Genomic DNA, 22576 nt, shown 5'->3' on the forward strand with positions numbered 1-22576 from the left:
AACTAATATTATTCACTTAACAATCACATTTGGCAATCACATATCATTTAATCTATATCTAAAACAATAGATTTCAATATGTATCATATTTAATAAAACATGCCATGACTCGATTTCATGCTTATTTAATTTATATCTAATTCACATTCACAAGCAAAGAGTCACTTAATTTATCATGCTTTCTTATACATGAATTTAATCATATTGCCGAATGTCCTTATGTGTACATGGTACATACATAAGGCATATATATATATACCTATATATGACCATTACAATTTAAACATTTAATCATAATCGGCAAGCTTTATTTCAACTATTTAAGGTGCAAACCAATTATGTTATTCATTAACATTTTGTCATATTAAATCTTTGATTAACCAATTTAACACATACCAAAATCCAATCATACATCTAACCTTTATCTCAATACCAAACCGAGTTATAAGATTATACATTACACTAAGCATATCATTAAACATACCTATTCAATTTAGCTAATTTCATAGCCGATTAATCACCTTACCCCACATTACTCAATGCCGAATATTAACCCAACATCTCAAGCATAATCACCATGAAACTTACCTTAATACACATTTTATCCCATTGCCGAATACATATATATATCATCAAATAAATATTTATTCACATAACAACAATTCATTCACATCTCTATAAATGATCATAATCGGACATTATAAACAAATCAACTAGTTTAGCATTCAAATTCTTCTAACCATTCCTCAATCACTTACTTAATGAACAACAATCCAAGCACATCAAAGCATAGTCGAATGTATCATTCTTCTTAAATTCAAAAATAAATGCATGGGCTAACTTCAAAATCTATTTAACAACTCAACTTTACCAAAATTATCAAGAAATTAAGCCAAACATACCTCCAATTGCTAATATAATTGCCATATGTCTAAGGGCGCCCTTTTGTTCTTCTTTGATCCTAAGAATCGGCTATTGAGAGAAAGAATGGATAAAACTTTGTTTTCATCCCCTTTTTTTCCCATTATAAAAACTTTATTTCATATTTTATAAGTCTTTATTTAATTCTTTAACAAAATGTATATAATATCATTTATTAGCCATCATTACAACAAATAAAATACATATTTTCTCACCTAAAACCATCATGGTCGGCCATTATCATGAAAAATGGGGACTTTGGCATGCAAGTCCCCATATTTAATCCATGCAACAATTTGGCCATTTTAAAAATTAACCAACACATTTTCAATGTTTCTCACATAAGCCCTTTTGATTAAATTCGCATTCAATTGACAAAATCAAAGCATCAAAATTTCACACATAAATTGTAACATAAAATAGATATGAAATTTAACAATCAATTATTTGTGTGACTCAGTTTTGTGGTCTCGAAACCACTTCCCGACTAGGGTCAAATTAGGGATGTCACAGTGCGTCAGCTAGGAAAGCAAGCTAGACTGCCATTTCCTTTGAACAAGGCCTAGAGGGCCTTTGAAAAGCTGCAGTTAGTACACACTGATGTGTGTGGCCCTATGAAGACACAGTTCTTGTATGGTAGCATGTAGTATCCCGAATTAGGGCCTAATCGAAATAGTGGTTTCGTGACCACAAATCCAAGATAGAAATAATTATTTTATAATTATTTTGACGTTCATGATATGATTGCATGATTGTGTGAAAATTTCGTGCTTAAATTGAAATTTGGGACTAAATCGAATAATTTGCAAATCTTGCATTCTAGAAGTTTTTAGTATGAAATTGCTTTGGAATATTAATGAGGAGGTCTTAATAGCAATTTGACCAATTTCTAAGTCTATGAACAAAAATTGGACATGGATGGAATTTTTGGAAAGTTTAGTAGTAAGGGCATTTTGGTCATTTGAATATTAAATGAAATAAAATGGGAAAAATAACACAAAATGGTCATCTTCTCCATAAGTTGCTGCTGAATTTTACCTCTCTCCATAGCTAGGGTTTCTTCAACTTTCAAGTTTCATAGTAAGTGAATTTAAGCCCTGTTTTTAATGATTTTTATGTTTTTGAAAACCCGGTAGCTCGATTTAGCTTATGTTAGCAGTAATTCAACCTAGGGTTCATATTTGGAAAAATACCCATAGGTGAAATTTGTGTATTTTGATGTTTTATGATAGAACATGAGGTTTTAAATTATGTTAGACAACTTGTGCTACTCGGTTTTAAGTGAAAACGAGTAAAATGGCTTAATCAGTAAAAATACCTAATATTCATAAGTATATGTTAGAGTGTGAATTGGATGTTTCCATAGAAGGGAAAAATGATCAGCATGTCATAAAACATAAGAAGATAGGATAAATTTTAATTTACGAGCCTTAGGGCAAAAGTGTAATTCTGCAAAAGTTTAGGGGCAAAATGGTAATTTTTCCAAAGTTCGTATTAAAGGCTGTTTTGATGAATGTATGTATTAAATAAGATTAATTTGGCATTATAGATCAAGAGAAACGAGATTCAAGTCGTGATCAAGGGAAAAAGTTTACGAGGAATAGGCTCGATTGCTAATATTTTGTATCGAGGTAAGTTCATGTGTAAATGTGTTAACATAATTGTCATTTTAAGTAATTTAATTTTATTTATATGATATGATGATTAATATCATGAAATGTTATATTTTGTGGTTATTGTTGAATAATATGTAATTATGTGAATTACTTGATGAGTATGAACTATCACCGAAGTATCGATTTCGATATTCCGTGGAAGACGGCAAAGATGTGAGATCGAGGAAAAAGCCCATTTGAACCTTGGGAATAGATTAGAATACAAGTGACATGTCACTAGGATGGTTGAGTTCCGAACTCGTTGAGTTGAGTCCGAGTTCGTGAGATGTAACTAGGCATCCGAGCTCGTTGAGTTGAGTCCGAGTTCACTTATGGGTGGGTTACATGGTAGCTTGGCTACATAAGTTCCACAGGCTATTGAGTTTGTCTAGCTGCAGGTATGACACTTACGTTCATGAAATCCGTGTATTCAAATTATATTCCGATGTGTTCAACGGGTGAATCTTAAGTGAATAAGAAGAATGCCTGAACGAAGGTGACATGTTGGTAAGTGTAGTGAATGAGAAATTTGACAGGTATGTGTTTAAATCCTCGGGTTGAGAACTTGGTATGATGAAATAGTAGTATGATATTAAATGTAAATGAAACATGAATGTCTTGGTGTTGTTTATGCAAATGATGTTTTATGTTGAATAGAATGATTATGTTACTTGCTATTTGCATGTGAACTTACTAAGCATTTGTGCTTACTCCCTCCTTTTTATTCATTGTAGATGTTGACAAGCCGGCTTGAGAATCGGGATAGGTCGAAGGCTCGTTCACACTATTCGAAGGCCTAAATTGGTAAAATGGCTTGTGTATTTTGAATGTGGCATGTATGGCAACATACTCACTTTGTGTAAATGATCTTATGATATGGTTATGGTTTGGCAAGAAAAGAGTTTATGAATGATTAGCCATTGGAATGGCCAATCTAAATCATTTTTGATACCTTGTATGTTTAAAATGCTATTTAGTCCATGAAAATTTATAGTAAAGTAAAATTGCTATAAAACAGAATATTGCTGCAGCAATAATATGAATTTGAAAAATCACTAAAAATATTAAAAATGGACTTAAATGATGAATAAGTTATGAAATCGAAGCTTAATGAGTCTATTTTCATATGGACGGAACAAAACAAGTATATGAGTTATATTTTATGAGATATTTAAATTTTTGTAAAACAGGGCCAGAGTGATTTCTGGATCCCCTGTTCTGAATTTGGAAATTCATAAAAAATTGTAAAAAAATAATTAGAAGTCATTCTTTATATGTACAGATTCCTTATTGAGCCTAGTTTTATAAGAAAAAACGACATAGTCATTGAAACTCTGTACAGAGAGATATCTTATTCGTAATACACAGAGGTCAGAGTAGTCAAACCCTAAAATAGGGGAGACTTTAACTAATAAAATGTACTAATTTTCCTGACAAAAAATTCTATAAAAAAATTAGTAGATAGATATATGAGTCTAGTTTTAGGAAAAAATTATAGAATTGGATTTTGTGTTTCGGAACTTGAGATATAAATTTTTAAGCGACTATGACGCAGATTACCAGCTTGTCTGGAAATTTTAAAAATAAATTGTTTGAGCTGTTTAAGTAATGAATTAAGTCCGTTAACACCTCGTGTTTGACTCCGGCGATAGTCTCGGGTACGGGGTGTTACATAGCATGTACTTCATTCTTTTCATTGATGATTACTCAAGGTTCTGCTGGGTTTACTTTCTAAAGCTCAAGTCAGAAGTGGCCTCAATGTTTTGGAAACTCAAGGCTACAGCAAAAACAGATTCAGGTTGCAAGCTCTAGACACTAAGGTCAGACAATGGCATAGAGTACACTTCAACAATGTTTCAAAGATTTTGTGATAAAACAGGCATTAAACACCAGCTCATAAACACCTACACACCTCAGCAAAATGGTGTCAGTGAAAGAAAGAATCGAACTTTGATGGATATGGCTAGATGCTTAATGTTTGAAAGAAAGTTGCCTAAGCCTTTTGGGCTGAGGCAGTAAACACTACAGTCTATCTTCAAAATAAGCTACCAACCAAGGCTTTGTTTCAAAAAACAACATTTGAGGCATGGTTTAAGTTTAAACCATCAGTTGCTCACCTGAAGATCTTTGGCTGCATTTGTTATGCTCACATTCCTATAGTCAAGAGGGACAAGTTGGCAAAAAGGCTCAACCTGGCATTCTAGTGGGCTATAGCAGTGTCAAAAAGGGCTACAGAATTCTGGATCCCACAACCTACAAAGTCTTTGTGAGTAGAGATGTTGTGTTTGATGAAAGATAAAGCTGGAATTGGGACAAAAGTGAACCTGAAATTACTATTAAACACCTAGTGATAGAGCAGACTGATGTTGATCAAAATGATCCTAAAATGGACATTGATCATGAACTAATTAGGGGAACCAGACCACTAAGTCAAATATATGAGAGGGCAGATGTTGCTACTATGGAACCAACATATTTTGAAGAAGCTCAAGCTCAAGAAGGATGGAGGGAAGCCATGCTTAATGAAATGAGCATGATACACAAAAATCAGACCTGGGAGTTAGTTGCAAGGCCAGCTAATAGGAAGGTCATAGGAGTAAAATAGGTGTTTTGACCTAAGCACAATACTGATGGAACTTTAAACAAGGCTGAAGGCAAGGTTAGTAGTGAAGGGATTTAGTCAGAAGTATGGGATTGATTACTTTGAGACATTTGCAACAGTAGCTAGACTTGACACTATCAAATTACTAGTTGTATTAGCTGCACAAAAGCAGTGAAAATACATCAACTTGATGTAAAATCTTCTTTCCTCAATCGCTTTCTTGATGAGGAAATATTTGTAGAACAACCAGAAGATTTTAAGGTTGTTGGTGAAGAAGACAAAGTATTCAAGCTAAGAAAATCCTTGTATGGCTTAAAACAGGCACCAAAAGCTTGGTATGATAGAATCGACACCTACCTAGTAAGCTTGGGGTTCGAGAGAAGCATCAGTGAGCCAACACTTTATGTGAAAAAGAAGGTGATGAAACATTGCTCATAGTCTCATTGTATGTGGATGATTTTCTGGTGACAGGAGGAAATAATGCTATGCTGACTGATTTTAAAAGAAAAATGGAGAGCATGTTTGAGATGTCAGATTTAGGAGAAACGACCTATTTCCTTGGTATGGAGGTATTTCAACTGAACAAGGAATTTTCTTAAGCCAAAAGGCTTTTGCTTTGAAAATTCTGAACAGGTTCTCCATGTTGAATTGTAAAGCAACCAACACACCAGTTGCTATTGGAGAAAAGTTGACAAGCAATGGTGATTTCGAGAAGGTAGCTGAATCAACATACAAGCAAGACTAAACATAATGTTTGCAGTTAGTCTCCTATCCAGGTTCATGCATTGTTGCAATGTGAACCATTTTCAAGCTGGTAAGAGAGTTTTCAGCTACATCAAAGGTACTCTGAGCTTTGGAATGATGTTTACCAAGGTTGACAGCATGAAGCATCTTGGTTTTACTGAAAGTGACTGGGCAGGATCAATAGATAATATGAAAAGCACCTCAGGGTATATGTTTACTCTTGGTTCAGCCATTTTTTTTTTGGATTTCAAAGAAGCAAACTGTTGTTGCTCAATCAACAGTCGAGGCAGAGTATGTAGCAGCTGCAAGAGCTGTTAACCAAGCAATTTGGTTAAGGAAAATCATGACAGACATGAACTTGCACCAAAGAGAAGCAACAGAGATCAGATGTGATAACCAATCTGTTGTTGCAATTGTAAAGAATCCGGTATTTCGTGGGAAAACAAAGCATTTTAAGATAAAGTTTCATTTTGTTAGGGAAATGGAACAATCTCAAGAAATCAAACTGGTTCATTGCAATTCTGAAGACCAGTTAGCTGATATCTTGACAAAGCCTCTTTGTGTGTCAAGGTTCAAGAATTTGAGAGCCAAGCTAGGAGTTTGTAGCATGCAAGCCAAGGAGGAGTGTTGAAGATGGTTTCTATGCAGACCAAGGCAGTTTGAGGTATGCAAGTTGCATTTGGAGCATATGCTACTGATTTGTTATTTCAGCTAATGTTTTGTTGCTTAGTTAGATTTGAACTAAGTTAGTGACATGCTTGATGTAATTAGGTGTTGATAGATTGATAAATCAGCTTTACCAAAAGTGCAAGCAAGGTTTTATAAGTTTCAAGATTCAAGACTTAGTTAGTGGAGTTAGGTATGTGTTTAGGTAACATTTCTCATTTTGACAAGCTGATTGCTTGGTATACGTAATGCCGTTGTGCTTTCATTGAAATGTAACGAAATCTTTCAGAAAAATTCTTCTTCTTTTGGTCTTTACTTAAGCATTTTGTTCACAAAGATTTGGCTGAATTTTCTTGTTTGTTCAGCAAGACATCGAAGCTTAAAGCTTAAGTTTCTGTCAAATTCTCTTATTTTGTTTTCTTAGTTCTTACAGTTTTCTTTTTTGTTATATGTTCATTTTACATAATCAAGACATGATTTTATTTTTTCAATTTTGTTGCAGGGACCAAACTCGCTACTGTTATGGCTGCCAATCTTCTTATTTAATTTGAACGAACTACAGTCATGGTAAAGATTAGTTTTGGAATGTTCTATGAATATTGTAAATATCCCCTATGAGATTCACTTTTTCCTTTCCAAACTGCAGTGATCAATCTGCACAGACTCAAAATTATAATGGTTTTATGTAAATGACATGTTTTTGGTACTGATTATAGTAGGCAACGACTTCAACCATCATTCCAAGTGAAGTTTGAACAAAAACTATCAGAAAATTGAGAGCTAATATCATTTGAGGCAATCTTTCTCTATAAACGAGGATCATGGTTATCATAACCTTCTTTAATATGCAATTTTCTTTATTACTTCATAATTTATTTCTGCAGCTGAGAAGATATTTGATGAGTTGATGCAGATGAAAGCCATATTTGACAGAGTGATTATGCAAAGAGACACCGCTGCTGCCAAATACATCTCTTTGAAATAAAATACTCATAAAGGGAATGATTTCAATGCATTGAACAGTACAAAACTTAGATTCCTAATGTAACTGTCATTGATACTCCATGCATATTAAAAGGTGGCTTCATAAGAGATGAAGACTTTACCGAAAAGTTGGAATCAAGAATATGGTTGTACCCAACATAGATGAGAAACTTTTTCTTCTTTATTTTCTTAGTGTAGGAAGCATCAAATAGTTGATTGCTCATCATTTTCTCACTAATGGAGCCATAACAGAAATTCAATTGGATTTTAGGGTCAGCAAATTGAACGTTAATAAATGTACAGATGAAGAAATTGGATTGAGGTTCTCCTTTCATTTTTATGTCCCTCTTCCTTATCTAATTTCAACTCTCTGTTGTTGGTTGTTTTAACCCTATTTCTATCCACTCTTTTTCCTTTTTTTTTTCAGCCATTAAAAGAAAATGGCAGGAGCTTTACGAACATGAAGGAACAAAATTTTGATACCTACTGAATATCGAAACAAAGATGAAATATGTTTAAGAAGATAATAGAAACGAAGAGATTGATTTAATGGATTTTCTTATACGTTCTTCTTAGGAATTAAGATTCTAATTAGGATTTTTATGGTCCGTTGTCATAATTTCCATCAAACATTGCTTTATGGAGTTTATTCATTTTTCTTGCAAGATTCATGTTCTAACACTTATGTTGAACCATGTCTTTGAAGAGTTTATCCCATACACGAGTCTATACATATTAATATTATATATATATATGACATGAGTATTTTAATAAAATTAAGTGTTTTATACATTCTGACATTATTAGTTATTTGGATGTCAAATTTGTATGTTATTTATTATTAAGTTGCTTATAGGATTAAAGGGGAATAAATGTGATTTTTTTAAATAATTTCTTTCAAGCTTTTATTCTTAATTTAGTATGATGATTGACTCTAAATTAATGTTATTTTTAATGGTACTAAAAGCATAAAATTTTGCAGGATTTAGACACCTTTAATACTGCTGTTGTATGTCCTGTTTACTATGTCATGTTATTCTTAATGGTTATATGCTATGTGTACTTGGAAAATTGGGCTGATACTCGACTGGTGGTTGGGTTATGTATTGGATATACAGTGCTGAATGAGTTGGGCAACAAATGGGTTGACAAGTTCAAAAAGTGTGGGAAAAGAAATAGAAGAAGATGTAGGTGACTCCATCAGAATTCTTATTTCAGAATTACTCGGTAAGCCTTAGTCTTTCTAATTTGAAAAGATAGTTGTTGATATATATATATTGATTTTCATAACCTCATTTTTTTCTGTCTTAACCAAGTTCACTATCATATCGTACTTGTAATTTTATGTTACCATTTAGCGATGCAGGAGGTACTTGAAACAGGACATGAATTGTACAGTTCTGAGGTACATGAAGAATCTAGGCAATGATCCTAACAAGATCAATCTATTTTGCTTTTATATGCACTTTTTTCCTTTTGTAGTTTTCCATGAGTATATATAACTGTTTATTCATTTTGCATCCAGGTCCTCTGGATTTGGGGTATGCAATGTTTCACTGCTACTGAATTTCCATGCTAATAATGATATTATAAACAAGGAAATGGTTGTCCAAGCTTTCTTTTATATGCGATTTACTTTTAGTTCAATTTTTTTTCTTCAGAATATTTGTACAGCTGAGGAGATTTAATGGCATGATGTTGATGAAAGCCATATCTGATGGACATTGGACTGATTGTGTAAAGAGACGCCGATGCTGCTACTCCCATCCTTTGCTCTTCCAAACAAACATTAGCTTTATATTTTATCAATCACGTGTTGGGCTTTAGGTCCGGGTGTAAAGGGTGGACCTGTTGGTCCGGGTTTTAGTTCAGCCTACATTTGTTGTTATACTAGTCTATTTATTCTTTCTATGATAGTTTTAGTTCAGCCTACATCTTTTGTATTTTTATTGGATCCTGCTATATAGGAGCTTGGAGAGAAGGAGTATGTGCTCCTCATAGAGCTGCGGTGCCATGACTGTGCTGGCCTTGTGCGGAATGGTGCGGAGGAAGGTACTGCTGCAGGCGGTTATTTGCCAGTGTCCTTGTGCAGGTGGCTGGCCATTTGTGGAGACCGTCTGTCTCAAAGTTGTGTGAAATTTGGGCTGTAATTGTAAATCTTATGAAATTTAGGGGCTTTTTATTAATTTTCAATTATATGTATATTGAAAAGAATATATAAAAACATTATACATGGAAAATCCCTAAATGTTCTAAAAAAAACTGTCCAAATCAATTTTATTAAGTCCAATTAACCAAGGTTATGTCAAATTTGCAAGTTTACCACTTCAATTTTTTTCAATTCATAACTCCAAATATCTCAGTTTAACGAACATTATATGAAACGTTTAATAAGTTAGTGGTTTCCTAAATTTTTAAACTCCACAATTAAAATTGAAATATTTAAATAATTATATTATTTTTTCAAAGAATTGAAAAGTTGCTAATAATATAAGATATCTCGTCAATCTCATTTGTCTTTGAAAGAAGTTTCTTTCAAAGAAATTGCTAAGAAAAGAAGAATTGTAAACATTGTATCATCAAAATTTCCACTACTTTTTGACCATCAATCCATCTCAACTACCTAAGAAATTTACATTATTCATGTAAAACAAAGATGGAGCAAAAAGAGGAAAAGGTTGGAATTAATATGACTAATAAGAAGAATAAAATCTCATAATTCAAAATTAAAATTAACAAAATGAGAAAAGAAAGATGTAAAGCAAATTAAGTGTGAATGGAACATAAGACTAAGAATAAATGATTATTATCCCTTGCTTTAATATGTTGATAAAGTTTCATCACTTTTCAATCTTTAGGAATTGAATGTGATTTTACAAACATCATTGAAAAGTCCACAAAGTAGTGAGCAAATTCAGCCATCAATCTACCTCAAGTTTCAACCAGTTAGGAAAAATACCATCCTTTCATTTTTTTTATGATTGAGCTAAAACAAAGATTGAATCTTTAACATATGAATAATATTTAATTACCTTTGTTAGTCATTCTTTACATTTTATTTTTCTCGAAAATAAACCATGAATGTGTAGCTTAATGGTTAAATTTGTGTATAAATAACTAGTATGCAAACAATCTTCCTTCATAGCCACCAAACATGAAGACTCTTCATTTCCTAATTTCACTCTTTTTACCTTCCTTCGTTTTCATTTCTCTTGTGTTGTCCTTTCCCCTTCCTCAAGTTGATCTCTCAAAGCAATGCCTTGATGACCAAAAATCTCCTCTGATGCAATTGCAACATCATCTTTACTATGCCCCTAATTTTACTTTCTCTTCAAATTTTGACCTTTGGGATCTCAACACTAATTGTTGCTCTTGGGAAGGAGTCACTTGTGATGCTTATGGTCATGTCGTTGGCATTGATCTTAGCTACAAAAACCTTTCAGGCAGCTTTCACTCCATTTTCAATCTCCATCATCTTCAACACCTTAATCTTGCTGGAAACAACTTTAATACCACTCTGTTTTCATATGGGTTTGATCAACTCCAAAATTTAACCCATCTCGACCTTTCAAGCTCATGTTTCCACGGCCAAATTCCAATGAAGATCTCACACTTAACAAGGTTAGTCTCTCTTGACCTATCTTATCAAGATGATTGCTATTGGAGATATTACAAAGTTCTCTACCCTGGCTTCTACAACTATTTTTCATTGCCTTACGAACTTCAACGACCCCTCAAATTAGAGAAACCAAACTTCAAGACATTAATCAAGGATTTGAGGTTTCTCACGGAGCTTTATTTGGATAGTGTTGACATTTCAACTCAAAGTACTAAATGGTGTGAAACCACATCTCTTGTACTTTCCAACCTGCGTGTGTTGAGTCTGTCAAACTGTGGTTTGAAAGGTCCATTATGTTCTTCACTCTCAAGACTTCCTTTTCTTTCCAAACTTATCCTTGATGTGAACCCAATCTCTTATTTACCTCCCAATTTCTTGGTAAATTCCTCTCTTTTGGTTTCTCTCAGTTTAGTGAATTGCAATTTGAGTGGCCATTTTCCAACTCACATTCTCTTATTGCCAAAAGTTCAAAGCATTGACCTTTCAGGCAATGATCGACTTATAGGTCATTTTCCAGAATTTTCATCAAACAATTCTTTAAAGAGTTTGTCGCTTTGGTATACAAAATTTAGTGGAAAACTACCTCAATCAATTGGAAATCTTAAGTTCTTGACAGACCTAACTCTTACTTTGTGCAATTTTTTTGGACCCATTCCATCATCAATTGCAAATCTTAGTTCCCTGGTCAACCTAGATCTAGCAGGGAACAAGCTTTCCGGATCAATACATTCTTCTTTATTTACTCTTCCATCATTAAAGTCCTTGTCTCTTTCAGAAAATCAATTGGTTGGGAAAATTGATGAGTTCCCCAATGCATCTTCTTCTTTGATTCAAGAATTATATATGGGCAATAATTATTTAACAGGACCAATCCCGAAGTCAATCCTTCAACTTCCATGGCTTGAACGGCTTTTTATTAGAGGCAATAGCTTTAGTTCCGTGAAGCTTGACATGTTTATCCAACTCAAGAACTTAAGGTATCTTAACCTAAACAATATAGGCTTGTTAAGTGAAAGTGGAAACGGAAGTCTTCCTTTTCCCCAATTAGAGAGCCTAAGGTTAAGGTCATGCAATCTTACTGAATTTCCAGAATTCATCAAAACACAAGACAAGTTGGTTGAGTTAGATCTTTCTGGCAATCATATCCATGGTGTTGTGCCTAATTGGTTGTGGAAGAGCACTCTTTTATCCTTACACCTTTCTGTCAATGTGATTGATTTTCCAAAACAGCTTCCCTTAAATGATGCAAACTTCTCTTTCCCAATGTTGACGGAATTGTTTCTGGAATCCTGTAATGTAAGTGCGTTTCCAGAGTTCTTAAAGAGTCAAGAAAATCTAGAATATCTCGACCTTTCAAATAATAAAATAAGTGATGTAATACCAAACTGGGTGTGGAAGAAACGTTTGCGTTATCTGAATCTTGCAAATAACCATCTCTCATCTTTGGACCAACTTTTACCTGACCAGAGTTCAACTTCTGCACAAACCTCCTTACCTAGATCAATTTGCAATTCAAGTCAACTTATGTTTTTCAACGCATCTCATAACAATTTCAGCGGCCTGATTCCAAATTGCTTAGGCAAAATGAATGCTCTTAATTTGTTGGATCTGCAAAGAAATAACTTCAGTGGAATGTTACCAAAATTTCCAAAAGTAACCCAACTACAAATTCTCAAAGTTAGTGAGAATAGATTGGAAGGGAAGTTGCCCAGATCATTAGCGGAATGCACTCAGCTTGAAGTTTTGGACGTGGGAAACAACATGATGAATGATACATTCCCTTTTTGGTTGGAGAAATTGCCTGCGCTAAAGGTTCTCATTTTGCGGGAGAACAGATTTTATGGTCAAATGAAACATTTCAAGCATAAATCTCTTTTCCCAAGTTTGGATGAGTTGGACATTGCTTCAAACCAGTTTTCTGGTGAACTATCCATCGATTTCCTTCAATCCACTCAACTAAGGTCACTTAAAATAGGTGGAAATAAATTGGAAGGGAGGTTGTCGAGATTATTAGCCAATTGCACAACACTTGAGGTTCTGGACCTCGAAAATAATATGGTTCATGATACATTCCCATTTTGGTTACAGAAGCTGCCTTCCTTGAAGGTTCTCATTTTGCGAGCAAACAGATTCTACGGCACAATTACAAAATTTGACACGGAACGTGGGTTTCCAAAGCTACGCATATTGGACATTGCTTCCAACAATTTTTCAGGTGACTTGTCCATTGAATTTGTGCAAAGCTTGAAGGCAATGATGCAGATAACAAATGACGACAAAGCTAAGCTGGATTACATTGGAGAGAATTATTATCAAGATTCTGTAACAATTTTCAACAAAGGGATTGAGCTGTTTTACGAAAAAATCTTAACCCCTCTTACTTGTCTTGACCTTTCCAACAATAGTTTCCATGAGAGAATACCAGAAGAAATACAAATGCTGAGGTCACTCAGAGTGATGAACTTATCCAACAACGGCTTCTCTGGTGAAATCCCATTAGCATTTCAAAATCTAAAAGATCTCGAATCTTTGGATCTCTCACAAAACAAACTTTCAGGGAAGATTCCTCCACAGCTTACAACTCTAACTTTCCTAGAGGCACTGAACTTGTCTTACAACCCACTTGAAGGGATCATACCGCAAGGAAACCAATTCAGTACATTTTCAAATGATTCATACCGTGGGAATCCAAAATTATGTGGTCTGCAATTGTCCAAAAAATGCAATGAAGTTGGTCTTCTAGTGCCTGCGGCTCCAGGGGAAGAGAAACAATCATGGTTATATGCTATGTCTACTTGGAAAATTGTTTTGATAGGTTATGGTAGTGGTTTGGTGGTTGGGCTATGTATCGGATATACAGTGCTGAATGAGTTGGGAAACAAATGGGTTGACAAGTTCAAAAAACAAGGGAAAAGAAACAAAAAAAGATCTAGGTGACTCTGTCAGAATTCAAGTTTCATCTTTCTAATTTGAAAAGATAGTTGTTTATATATATATTGGTTTTCATAACCTCATTTTTTTCTGTCTTTACGATGTTCTCTATCATATCGTACTTGTACATTGTCATTCATTTTCCAGACTCTATTGTAATTTTATGTTACCATTTGGCCATGCAAGAGGTACTTGAAGCGGGACATGGAAAGTACAGTCAGAAGGTACTAGTTTCTTTTGACTATGAGTATTTTTTCTCTTAATATATATTGACAAAGTTCAACATCATATCGTACTGTATTTATTCTTGTAGCAACGACAAAGTTACCTTGATGAAGTGCATAGGTACTTGATCCATGACATGGAATAAACAGATATGAGGTATATGAAGAATCTAGGCAATGATCCTAACAAGATCAATGCACTGGTTTGTAATTTTGCCTTTCTATGCACTTGATGAAGTTGGTTCAGCATGCAGCAAACTCGACAGCATGTAGGCCATGAAGACCAAGTCATGCAGGAGCTGCTGATGCAAGCTTATTTTGTTTATTTTGTATTTCCTAGTCAATGAAATGTAATCTTAGTTCATTTCTAACTAAGTTAGATTGTTGACTGATGTAATTAGCTTATGTATGAGCTGTAAACACAACTTTGTGTAAGTTTACAAGCCAAAATTTCAAGTTTCCATGTCATTAGTAGAGGTAGGTGATGTTTAGGTAATTACTTACTGTTTTTGACAAGCTTAGTGCCTGTTTTATGTATTGGCATTGTGCCATTATGCATTTTATGAATGAAGTTCAGTTTGTTCATCAATTTCTCTATTCATTTTTCTTAGCTTTTCTTCCTTTCTCTTGCTCGAATTCTCTTGTTTGCTCAGCAAGTCTCGAGACTTGCTTAACAAGTTTGCACTGAATATGTTAGTTTCAGTTACAGCACCAACAATTGGTATCAGAGCCTATTTCTTAAGGGATCTGTTACACAAATCCATGGCTTCATCAAGCTTTTCACCAGCTGCACCTCAAGTCTTCAATGGAGAAGGCTATCACATATGGGTGGTCAAAATGAAGACCTACTTGCAGGTTTTCGATTTGTGGGAGGTGGTCAACTCTGATGTTGAACTAGAGCCACTTAGAGCTAATCCAACAATGGCTCAGATCAGGCAGCATGCTGATGAAAGGACCAAGAGGCACAAGGCTATGTCTTGCATCCAAAACTTAGTGTCTGATGTGATTTTCACAAGGATTATGGCCTGTGAATCACCAAAACAGGCCTGGGACAAGTTGCAGGAAGAGTTTCAAGGGACAGAGAGGACAAGGCAGCAACAGTTGTTAAACTTGATGAGAGATTTCGAGAATTTGAAGATGAAGGAAGAAGAAACTGTCAAGCAATATTCTAACAGGATTATGGCTGTGGTTAACAGCATCAGGCTCCTTGGAGAGCAGTTCAATGAAGCTAGGATAGTGGAAAAGGTTATAGCAACTCTGTCTGAGAGGTATGAGGCAAAAATCTAATATCTCGAGGACTCAAGGGACCTGTCCACCATCTCCCTGACAGAGTTGATCAATGCTCTATATGCTCAAGAGCAGAGGAGAGCAAGCAGACTGGAGGAGCACCAAGAAGGTGCCTTTCAGGCAAGAACAAATACTGCCTACAAAGGCAAGAAGGCCTGGAGAAACAAGCCAAAGAATGATGCTGCAAGGAAAGAAGGTCAGACTTGCAAGCACTGCAGAAAGGCTGGTCATTCAGAAGAAAAATGCTGGTTCAATCCAGATGCTGTGTGTCAGCATTGTAAGAAGAAGGGTTATGTTGAGAGAGTCTATAAGAGCATGGCCAAATCAAGGCACAATCAGTTTCAACAGATGAAAGCTGAGGCTCGAGTAGCTAAGGAGGACAGTGACCAAGAGGAGCAAGTTTTTGCTGTGTCATGCTCAGCTGCTCAGGAAAGGTCCTTATCTGGTTGGCTCCTAGACAGTGGATGCACCAACCACATGACACCTGATGCTGCAATCTTCAAGTCTTTAGACAGAAGCTGCAGAACTAAAGTCAAGATAGGAAATGGTCATTTTATTCAAGCTGAAGGCAAGGGTGATGTGCTGATATGCACCCTTACAGGTACCAAAGTGATTTCAATTGTGCTGTTGGTGCCTGAAATTGACAGAAACCTGCTCAGTATAGCTCAGTTGCTGGAAAAAGGTTATTCAGTTATGTTTAAAGACCACCAGTGCCAAATCAGTGATCCAAGTAGATCCAAACTGATGGCAGTCCCCATGGCTGATAAGAGCTTTGTGGTTGACTGGACAAAGAAGTCAGACATTGCCTACACAGCCACTTTAGATGAATCCAAGCTGTGGCATCAAAGACTGGGACATGCCAACTTCATATCGATGGCCCGAATGATCAGAGAAGACCTGGCTGAAAACTTCATCAACTCAGTGGACCATGATGATGTATGTGAAGTATGTCAGCTAGGAAAGCAGGCCAGACTCCCATTTCCCTCGAATCAAGCCTGGAAAGCCTCTGAAAAACTCCAACTGGTGCATACTGATGTGTGTGGCCCTATGAAGACTGAGTCATTAAGTGGAAACAGGTATTTCATACTATTCATTGATGATTTCTCGAGATATTGCTGGATTTACTTCTTAAAACAGAAATCAGAGGTGGCCACTGTGTTTTGGAAGTTCAAAACTGCTGCTGAGAATGAAACAGGCTGCAAGGTGAAGACCATAAGGTCTGATAATGGGACTGAGTACACCTCAGCTCAGTTCCAAGCCTTCTGTGATAAGGCAGGCATCAAACATCAACTTACCAACACATATACACCTCAGCAGAATGGGGTAAGTGAAAGGAAGAATAGGAGTTTGATGGATATGGCCAGGTGCTTGATGATTCAGAAGAATCTGCCTAAAGCACTATGGGCAGAAGCAGTTAACACTGCAACATACATTCAAAATAGACTTCCAACCAAGGCTTTGGATCAAAAGACCCCATTCGAGGCCTGGTTTAGCTTCAAGCCATCACTGGCTCATCTGAAGGTCTTTGGATGCATCTGTTATGCACATGTACCTGCTGTTAAAAGGGACAAATTGTCTGAAAGGGCTCGACCTGGTGTTTTGGTGGGCTATAGCACTGTTAAGAAGGGCTATAGGATTTTAGATCCTTCAACAAACAAAGTGTCAGTAAGCAGGGATGTGGTATTTGATGAGAGGTCATGTTGGAACTGGGAAAGACATGAACCTGAAGAAGTTTCTGAAGAACTTGCAACAGACCAAGCTGAGCCAGACCAAAATGTCCCTGAAATGGATATTGATGATGAACCAGTCAGAGGAACAAGGCCATTGGCTGAAATTTATGAAAGGGCTCATGTAGCCATAGCTGAACCAAGCAACTTTGAAGAGGCTGAGGCTCAGCAATGGTGGAAGCAGGCAATGGCTGAGGAGATCAACATGATTGAGAAGAACCAGACCTGGGAATTGGTTGAAAGGCCAGTCAAAAGGAAGGTGATTGGGGTGAAATGGGTGTACAAAGCCAAGCAGAATGCTGATGGTACCTTGAACAAGCTAAAAGCAAGGCTAGTTGTCAAGGGGTTCAGTCAGAGGTATGGCTTGGACTACCTGGAGACCTTTGCACCAGTGGCCAGGCTCGACATCATTAGACTGCTGATTGCCTTAGCAGCACAGCTCGGATGGAAGATCCATCAACTTGATGTGAAATCAGCCTTTCTGAATGGTTTCTTAGATGAAGACATCTATGTTGAACAACCACAAGGGTTTGAAATAGCTGGCAGAGAGCATATGGTCTACAAACTGAAGAAGGCCCTATATGGATTAAAACAGGCTCCAAGGGCTTGGTATAGCAGAATCGATGGCTACTTGACTGATCTGGGATTCGATCGAAGCAAGAGTGAGCCAACACTGTATGTCAAGAAACAAGGGACACAAATACAACTCATTGTGTCCCTGTATGTTGATGATCTTCTGGTGACAGGAGGAGATCGAGTAGTGCTGGCTGATTTCAAGACCAAGATGCAGGAAGTGTTTGAAATGTCTGATCTTGGGGAGATGTCATACTTTCTTGGAATGGAAGTGTCTCAAGTACAGAATGAGATATTTCTAAGCCAGAGAAGCTTTGCCACAAAGATTCTGACCAAGTTCTCCATGCAAAACAGCAAGGCAACTAAAACACCTGTTGCTGTTGGAGAAAAACTATCGAGCCAAGGTGATTTTAAGAAAGTTTGTGAAACAACCTACAGGAGTCTAGTTTGTTGCTTGCTATACTTGACTGCCACTAGACCAGACATCATGTATGCTGTAGGATTACTCTCAAGGTTCTTGCATTGCTGCAATGAGAAGCATTTCCAAGCTGCAAAAAGAGTGCTGAGATATGTCAAAGGCACTTTAAACTATGGTTTGAAGTACAGCAAAGAAGGAAATCTGAAGCTGGTTGGCTACACTGATAGTGACTGGGCTGGCTCGATAGATGACATGAAAAGCACCTCAGGGTATGCTTTTAACCTTGGTTCAGCCATGTTTTGCTGGAGCTCAAAGAAGCAAAGTCTAGTAGCTCAATCTACTGCTGAAACAGAGTATGTGGCAACAGAAAGTGCTGTCAACCAAGCCATATGGCTAAGAAAAATATTGGCTGACTTGAATGTGCATCAAGAGGAAGCTACTGAGATCTTCTGTGACAACCAATCTGCAGTAGCAATTGCTAAAAATTCAGTGTTCCATGGAAGAACAAAACATTTCAGCATCAAGTTGCATGTTGTTCGAGAAATGGAGCAAGCTCAGGAAGTAAAGCTGATCCACTGTAATTCAGAGGATCAACTTGCAGACATTTTAACCAAAGCCCTTAGTGTCACAAGGTTTGAATGTCTAAGAAAGAAGCTAGGTGTTTGCTCCATGCAAACCAAGGAGGAGTGATGAAGTTGGTTCAGCATGCAGCAAACTCGACAGCATGCAGGCCATGAAGACCAAGTCATGCAGGAGCTGCTGATGCAAGCTTATTTTGTTTATTTTGTAATTCCTAGTCAATGAAATGTAATCTTAGTTCATTTCTAACTAAGTTAGATTGTTGACTGATGTAATTAGCTTATGTATGAGCTGTAAACACAACTTTGTGTAAGTTTACAAGCCAAAATTTCAAGTTTCCATGTCATTAGTGGAGGTAGGTGATGTTTAGGTAATTACTTACTGTTTTTGACAAGCTTAGTGCCTGTTTTATGTATTGGTATTGTGCCATTATGCATTTTATGAATGAAGTTCAGTTTGTTCATCAATTTCTCTATTCATTTTTCTTAGCTTTTCTTCCTTTCTCTTGCTCGAATTCTCTTGTTTGCTCAGCAAGTCTCAAGACTTGCTTAACAAGTTTGCACTGAATCTGTTAGTTTCAGTTACAGCACCAACAGCACTTTTTTCCTTCCGTAGCTTGGCATGATTATATAATTGTTAATTCATTTTGCATTCAGGTCATTGTGGATTTTGTTGTTGATAACTCAGTCCAGGTTAATGTGACAAGATCTAAAAATGTTGTTCTAGCAACCATGAAATTTGAATTCCAAAGGAACAAAGAGAGATTTTCTTTCATTAAATGGGGTTCATCTGCTTCAAAAACATGCTTGTTGAATTATAGGAGAGGGTGTGGTTGTTGAACTACCGTTGGGTTTCTATAAAATTGCAGAAGTTATATCCTTGGTGGTTTGACTTTTGTATCATATTCTGTCATAGGTAAATGACCTCTATCCCCCTAAGCTTCAAGTGATTGCATGTAAGTGGTGGCATTTGAAATAGAAACAACCCTAAGTATGATAATAGAATTGTAACAGGTGTCTAAAATCAGAGATGGCGGTTCTGTTGAAGTTGGCCTCCATGCAGCACATGCAGCCAAGGAGCAGCACATGCACACTCGAGACCTTCATGCAGCAGCTGAAGCTCAATGTTGCTGTCCATTTCAGTTTCTCTTGTTACTTTAAATGATGTTTTGTAACTTAGTTGAATTAGAACCAAGTTGTTAATGTACTTGATGTATTTTGTTGACATTTGAGCTGATAAATCAGCTTTACTAAGTGTGCAAGTTTAGTCTTTCAAGTTTCTATGTAATTAGGGGAGTTGGGTAATGTTTAGGTAATGTAAGCCTTACTTTGATCAGCAAAATGTCTGATATTTCTATTGGCATTATGCCATTAATCAAAGTGGAATGAAAATCATCAGATTTCCTTCCATAGACTCTCCATTTTTCTTTGCTTTTGTTCTTAATTTTCAGTCTTGAATTCTGTTTGTTTCTTCTGCAAGTCACGAGCCTTGCTGCTCAAGCCTCTGTGTTCAAAGGCTGTTCGTTGTTCAAAAATCCCCAACAGGTTCACTGTGTTCGCATCACCAAAAGAGTCTTTGAACAGATAGATGCAAGAGGTGACAAAGAGTCCTTGGTTGGTTGTTGTTCCTCCTGGTTCTGAAATTCTTCACCAGGTAAATATATATACATACAAACAAACATACTTACATGTTTACAATTATTTGTTCAAATGAATGAGACTTGGGCACTGAGTTTGTCTCTGAATAAATTTGAAGGTCAAACTGCAGTACCTCGAATGTTTCGTCTTTCAGAATGATGGAATATTATTTCCTGATAGTGAGGTTAGTTCTGATTCACATACAACACTAAGTTGGGGGATTTGAAGCAAAGGCAGCAATGCTAGGCTGAAGCCTCTTTTTTCCTCCTGGGAATTGCTATGTAGTTGAAAAGCTTATTTTGCAATTTATGCAGCCCCTGAGCATGGTATTGCTTGGTGTTGGTAGATTCACATTGTCCAAGAACCTACTAGATGTTATATTACAAGATGGTAATGCTTTATTTTGTATCTGCTTTTGATTCTGACGCAGACGTTGAGAAAACATCTTCTTAAATCTTGACAATGGAATGTTTTACTATCAATAGTATCAGGTTTATAGGACTTTAATGTGCATATAGTAGAGGATGTGGTTGAATTATCATTGGGCGATCCTGATTGAGCCACAGTTGCAAATATTTGAAGACATATAGGATGATGGCATGCCATGCTTCAATTCACAAGCCATTTGGGCTATGTAATGTTTCACTACTACTGAATTTCCAAGCTTTCTTTTATATGCAATTTACTTTTACTTCAATTTTTTCTCCTTCAGAATGTCCGTACAGCAGAGGAGATTTGATGACATGATGTTGATGAACACCATATCTGATGTGTGAAGAGACGCAGATGCTGCTACTCCCATCTTTTGCTCTTCCAGAGAGACATTGACTTTATATTGGATCAAACACGTATTGGGCTATAGGTCCGGGTGTAAAGGGTGGACCTGTTGGTCCGGGTTTTAGTGCAGCCCGGCATTTATTTTTATACTAATTTATTTATCCTTTCAATGATAATTTTATTAGTTTAAAAAATACCGTCCAATTAAACCTTGTATGTAATAATATGATAAAGATAATAATTAAAATATCATGAAAGAGATGAGGTCTTACAATCTAATATTATTTCCTTTGTTAGTCCAAAATTAAAATTTTCAAATTAGAATATTATTTAAAATTCGATGATTTAAATATTTTTTTAAAGTTTAGATATTAATTTAAAATTTAATCTATAATTTAGGGACATCAAGTGAATAAACCTTTTAATAAATCTTAATCTATTTATAAATTCGATACTCATTAATAAATTAAGCCTAAAAAAACTCATTGGTAAATTGATTTCATATATAATTTAATTTGTTCTTTTGGTGCAATACCAAACTTTAGAATGAGTGTCCAAAAAAATGACAGTAGGAGAAATAAAAAAGACACTAGAAATGTAAATAAAAATCAATGCAAGAATTAACTCAAAATAATAATAAAAACAAATATCCAGAAGAAAATGTGTTAAGGTTAGAGGATCCAATTTTGGTATCATATTAAGATTAAATTTTAATACCTAATGTTATTCCTCAATTAGCATCCACACAAAATGGAGGTTTCAATCGGATAATTTAGCAATATATGTCTAATAATTAAGCATATGAATCTATAAGCAAAGATATGCCATCAAATGAGTGTCCAATATGATTGTCCGATATATAAGCCCAAGAGTTCAGCGAATGAATCCATAAACAAAGTATGGTGCAATATGAAAGTTCAGCTATTTAAGTGCAGTCCAAAAATATGGTGTTATAATAACTTAATAACTTCAAAACTTATAAAAAAGATTTCAAATATTTATTATATCAATTTTTATATATCTTTAACAAACCAAAGTTAATTTATCCAATCATTCATTGTTCTATCTATTGTCTATAACAAATAAAAAAAATCTTAATTTACAAGTATGATTATAACAAGTTATTGATAATTAATTTTAGCTCAAATAATAATGAAATTTACCTTAATATTTGCCAAGAGTCTCACCCTTTCACCTCAGCATTGAAAACTTAAAATAACGTAACAAAATTA

General features: G+C 35.6%; 1 protein-coding gene and 1 long non-coding RNA gene across 4 annotated transcripts; both read left to right on the forward strand.

The window, feature by feature from the left end:
• The first annotated feature begins 6853 nt into the window (after positions 1 to 6853).
• On the forward strand, positions 6854 to 9853 carry LOC107935928 (uncharacterized). 3 transcript variants are annotated; one of them, XR_001694304.2, is made up of 5 exons: positions 6854 to 6978; positions 7091 to 8799; positions 8931 to 8977; positions 9098 to 9113; positions 9234 to 9853. It is a non-coding gene; the product is annotated as an uncharacterized lncRNA (long non-coding RNA). The 3 variants fall into 3 exon arrangements; XR_001694303.2 differs by having other exon boundaries at positions 6854 to 8799; positions 9234 to 9850; XR_001694305.2 differs by lacking the exon at positions 9098 to 9113 and having other exon boundaries at positions 6854 to 8799; positions 9234 to 9850.
• An 873-nt stretch (positions 9854 to 10726) lies between these two features.
• On the forward strand, positions 10727 to 14128 carry LOC107922167 (receptor-like protein 7). Its single transcript, XM_041091745.1, has one exon. It carries the CDS (start codon positions 10727 to 10729, stop codon positions 14126 to 14128), a length of 3402 nt encoding a protein of 1133 aa, XP_040947679.1.
• The last annotated feature ends 8448 nt before the right edge of the window (positions 14129 to 22576 follow it).

The sequence above is a fragment of the Gossypium hirsutum genome, chromosome A02 (assembly GCF_007990345.1).
Source record: "Gossypium hirsutum isolate 1008001.06 chromosome A02, Gossypium_hirsutum_v2.1, whole genome shotgun sequence".
In the NCBI taxonomy this organism is placed as follows: Eukaryota; Viridiplantae; Streptophyta; class Magnoliopsida; order Malvales; family Malvaceae; genus Gossypium; species Gossypium hirsutum.

Excerpts from the sequence above, each read along its gene's own strand:
- LOC107922167 (XM_041091745.1), top strand. The coding sequence starts at position 10,727 with ATGAAGACTCTTCATTTCCTAATTTCACTCTTTTTACCTTCCTTCGTT.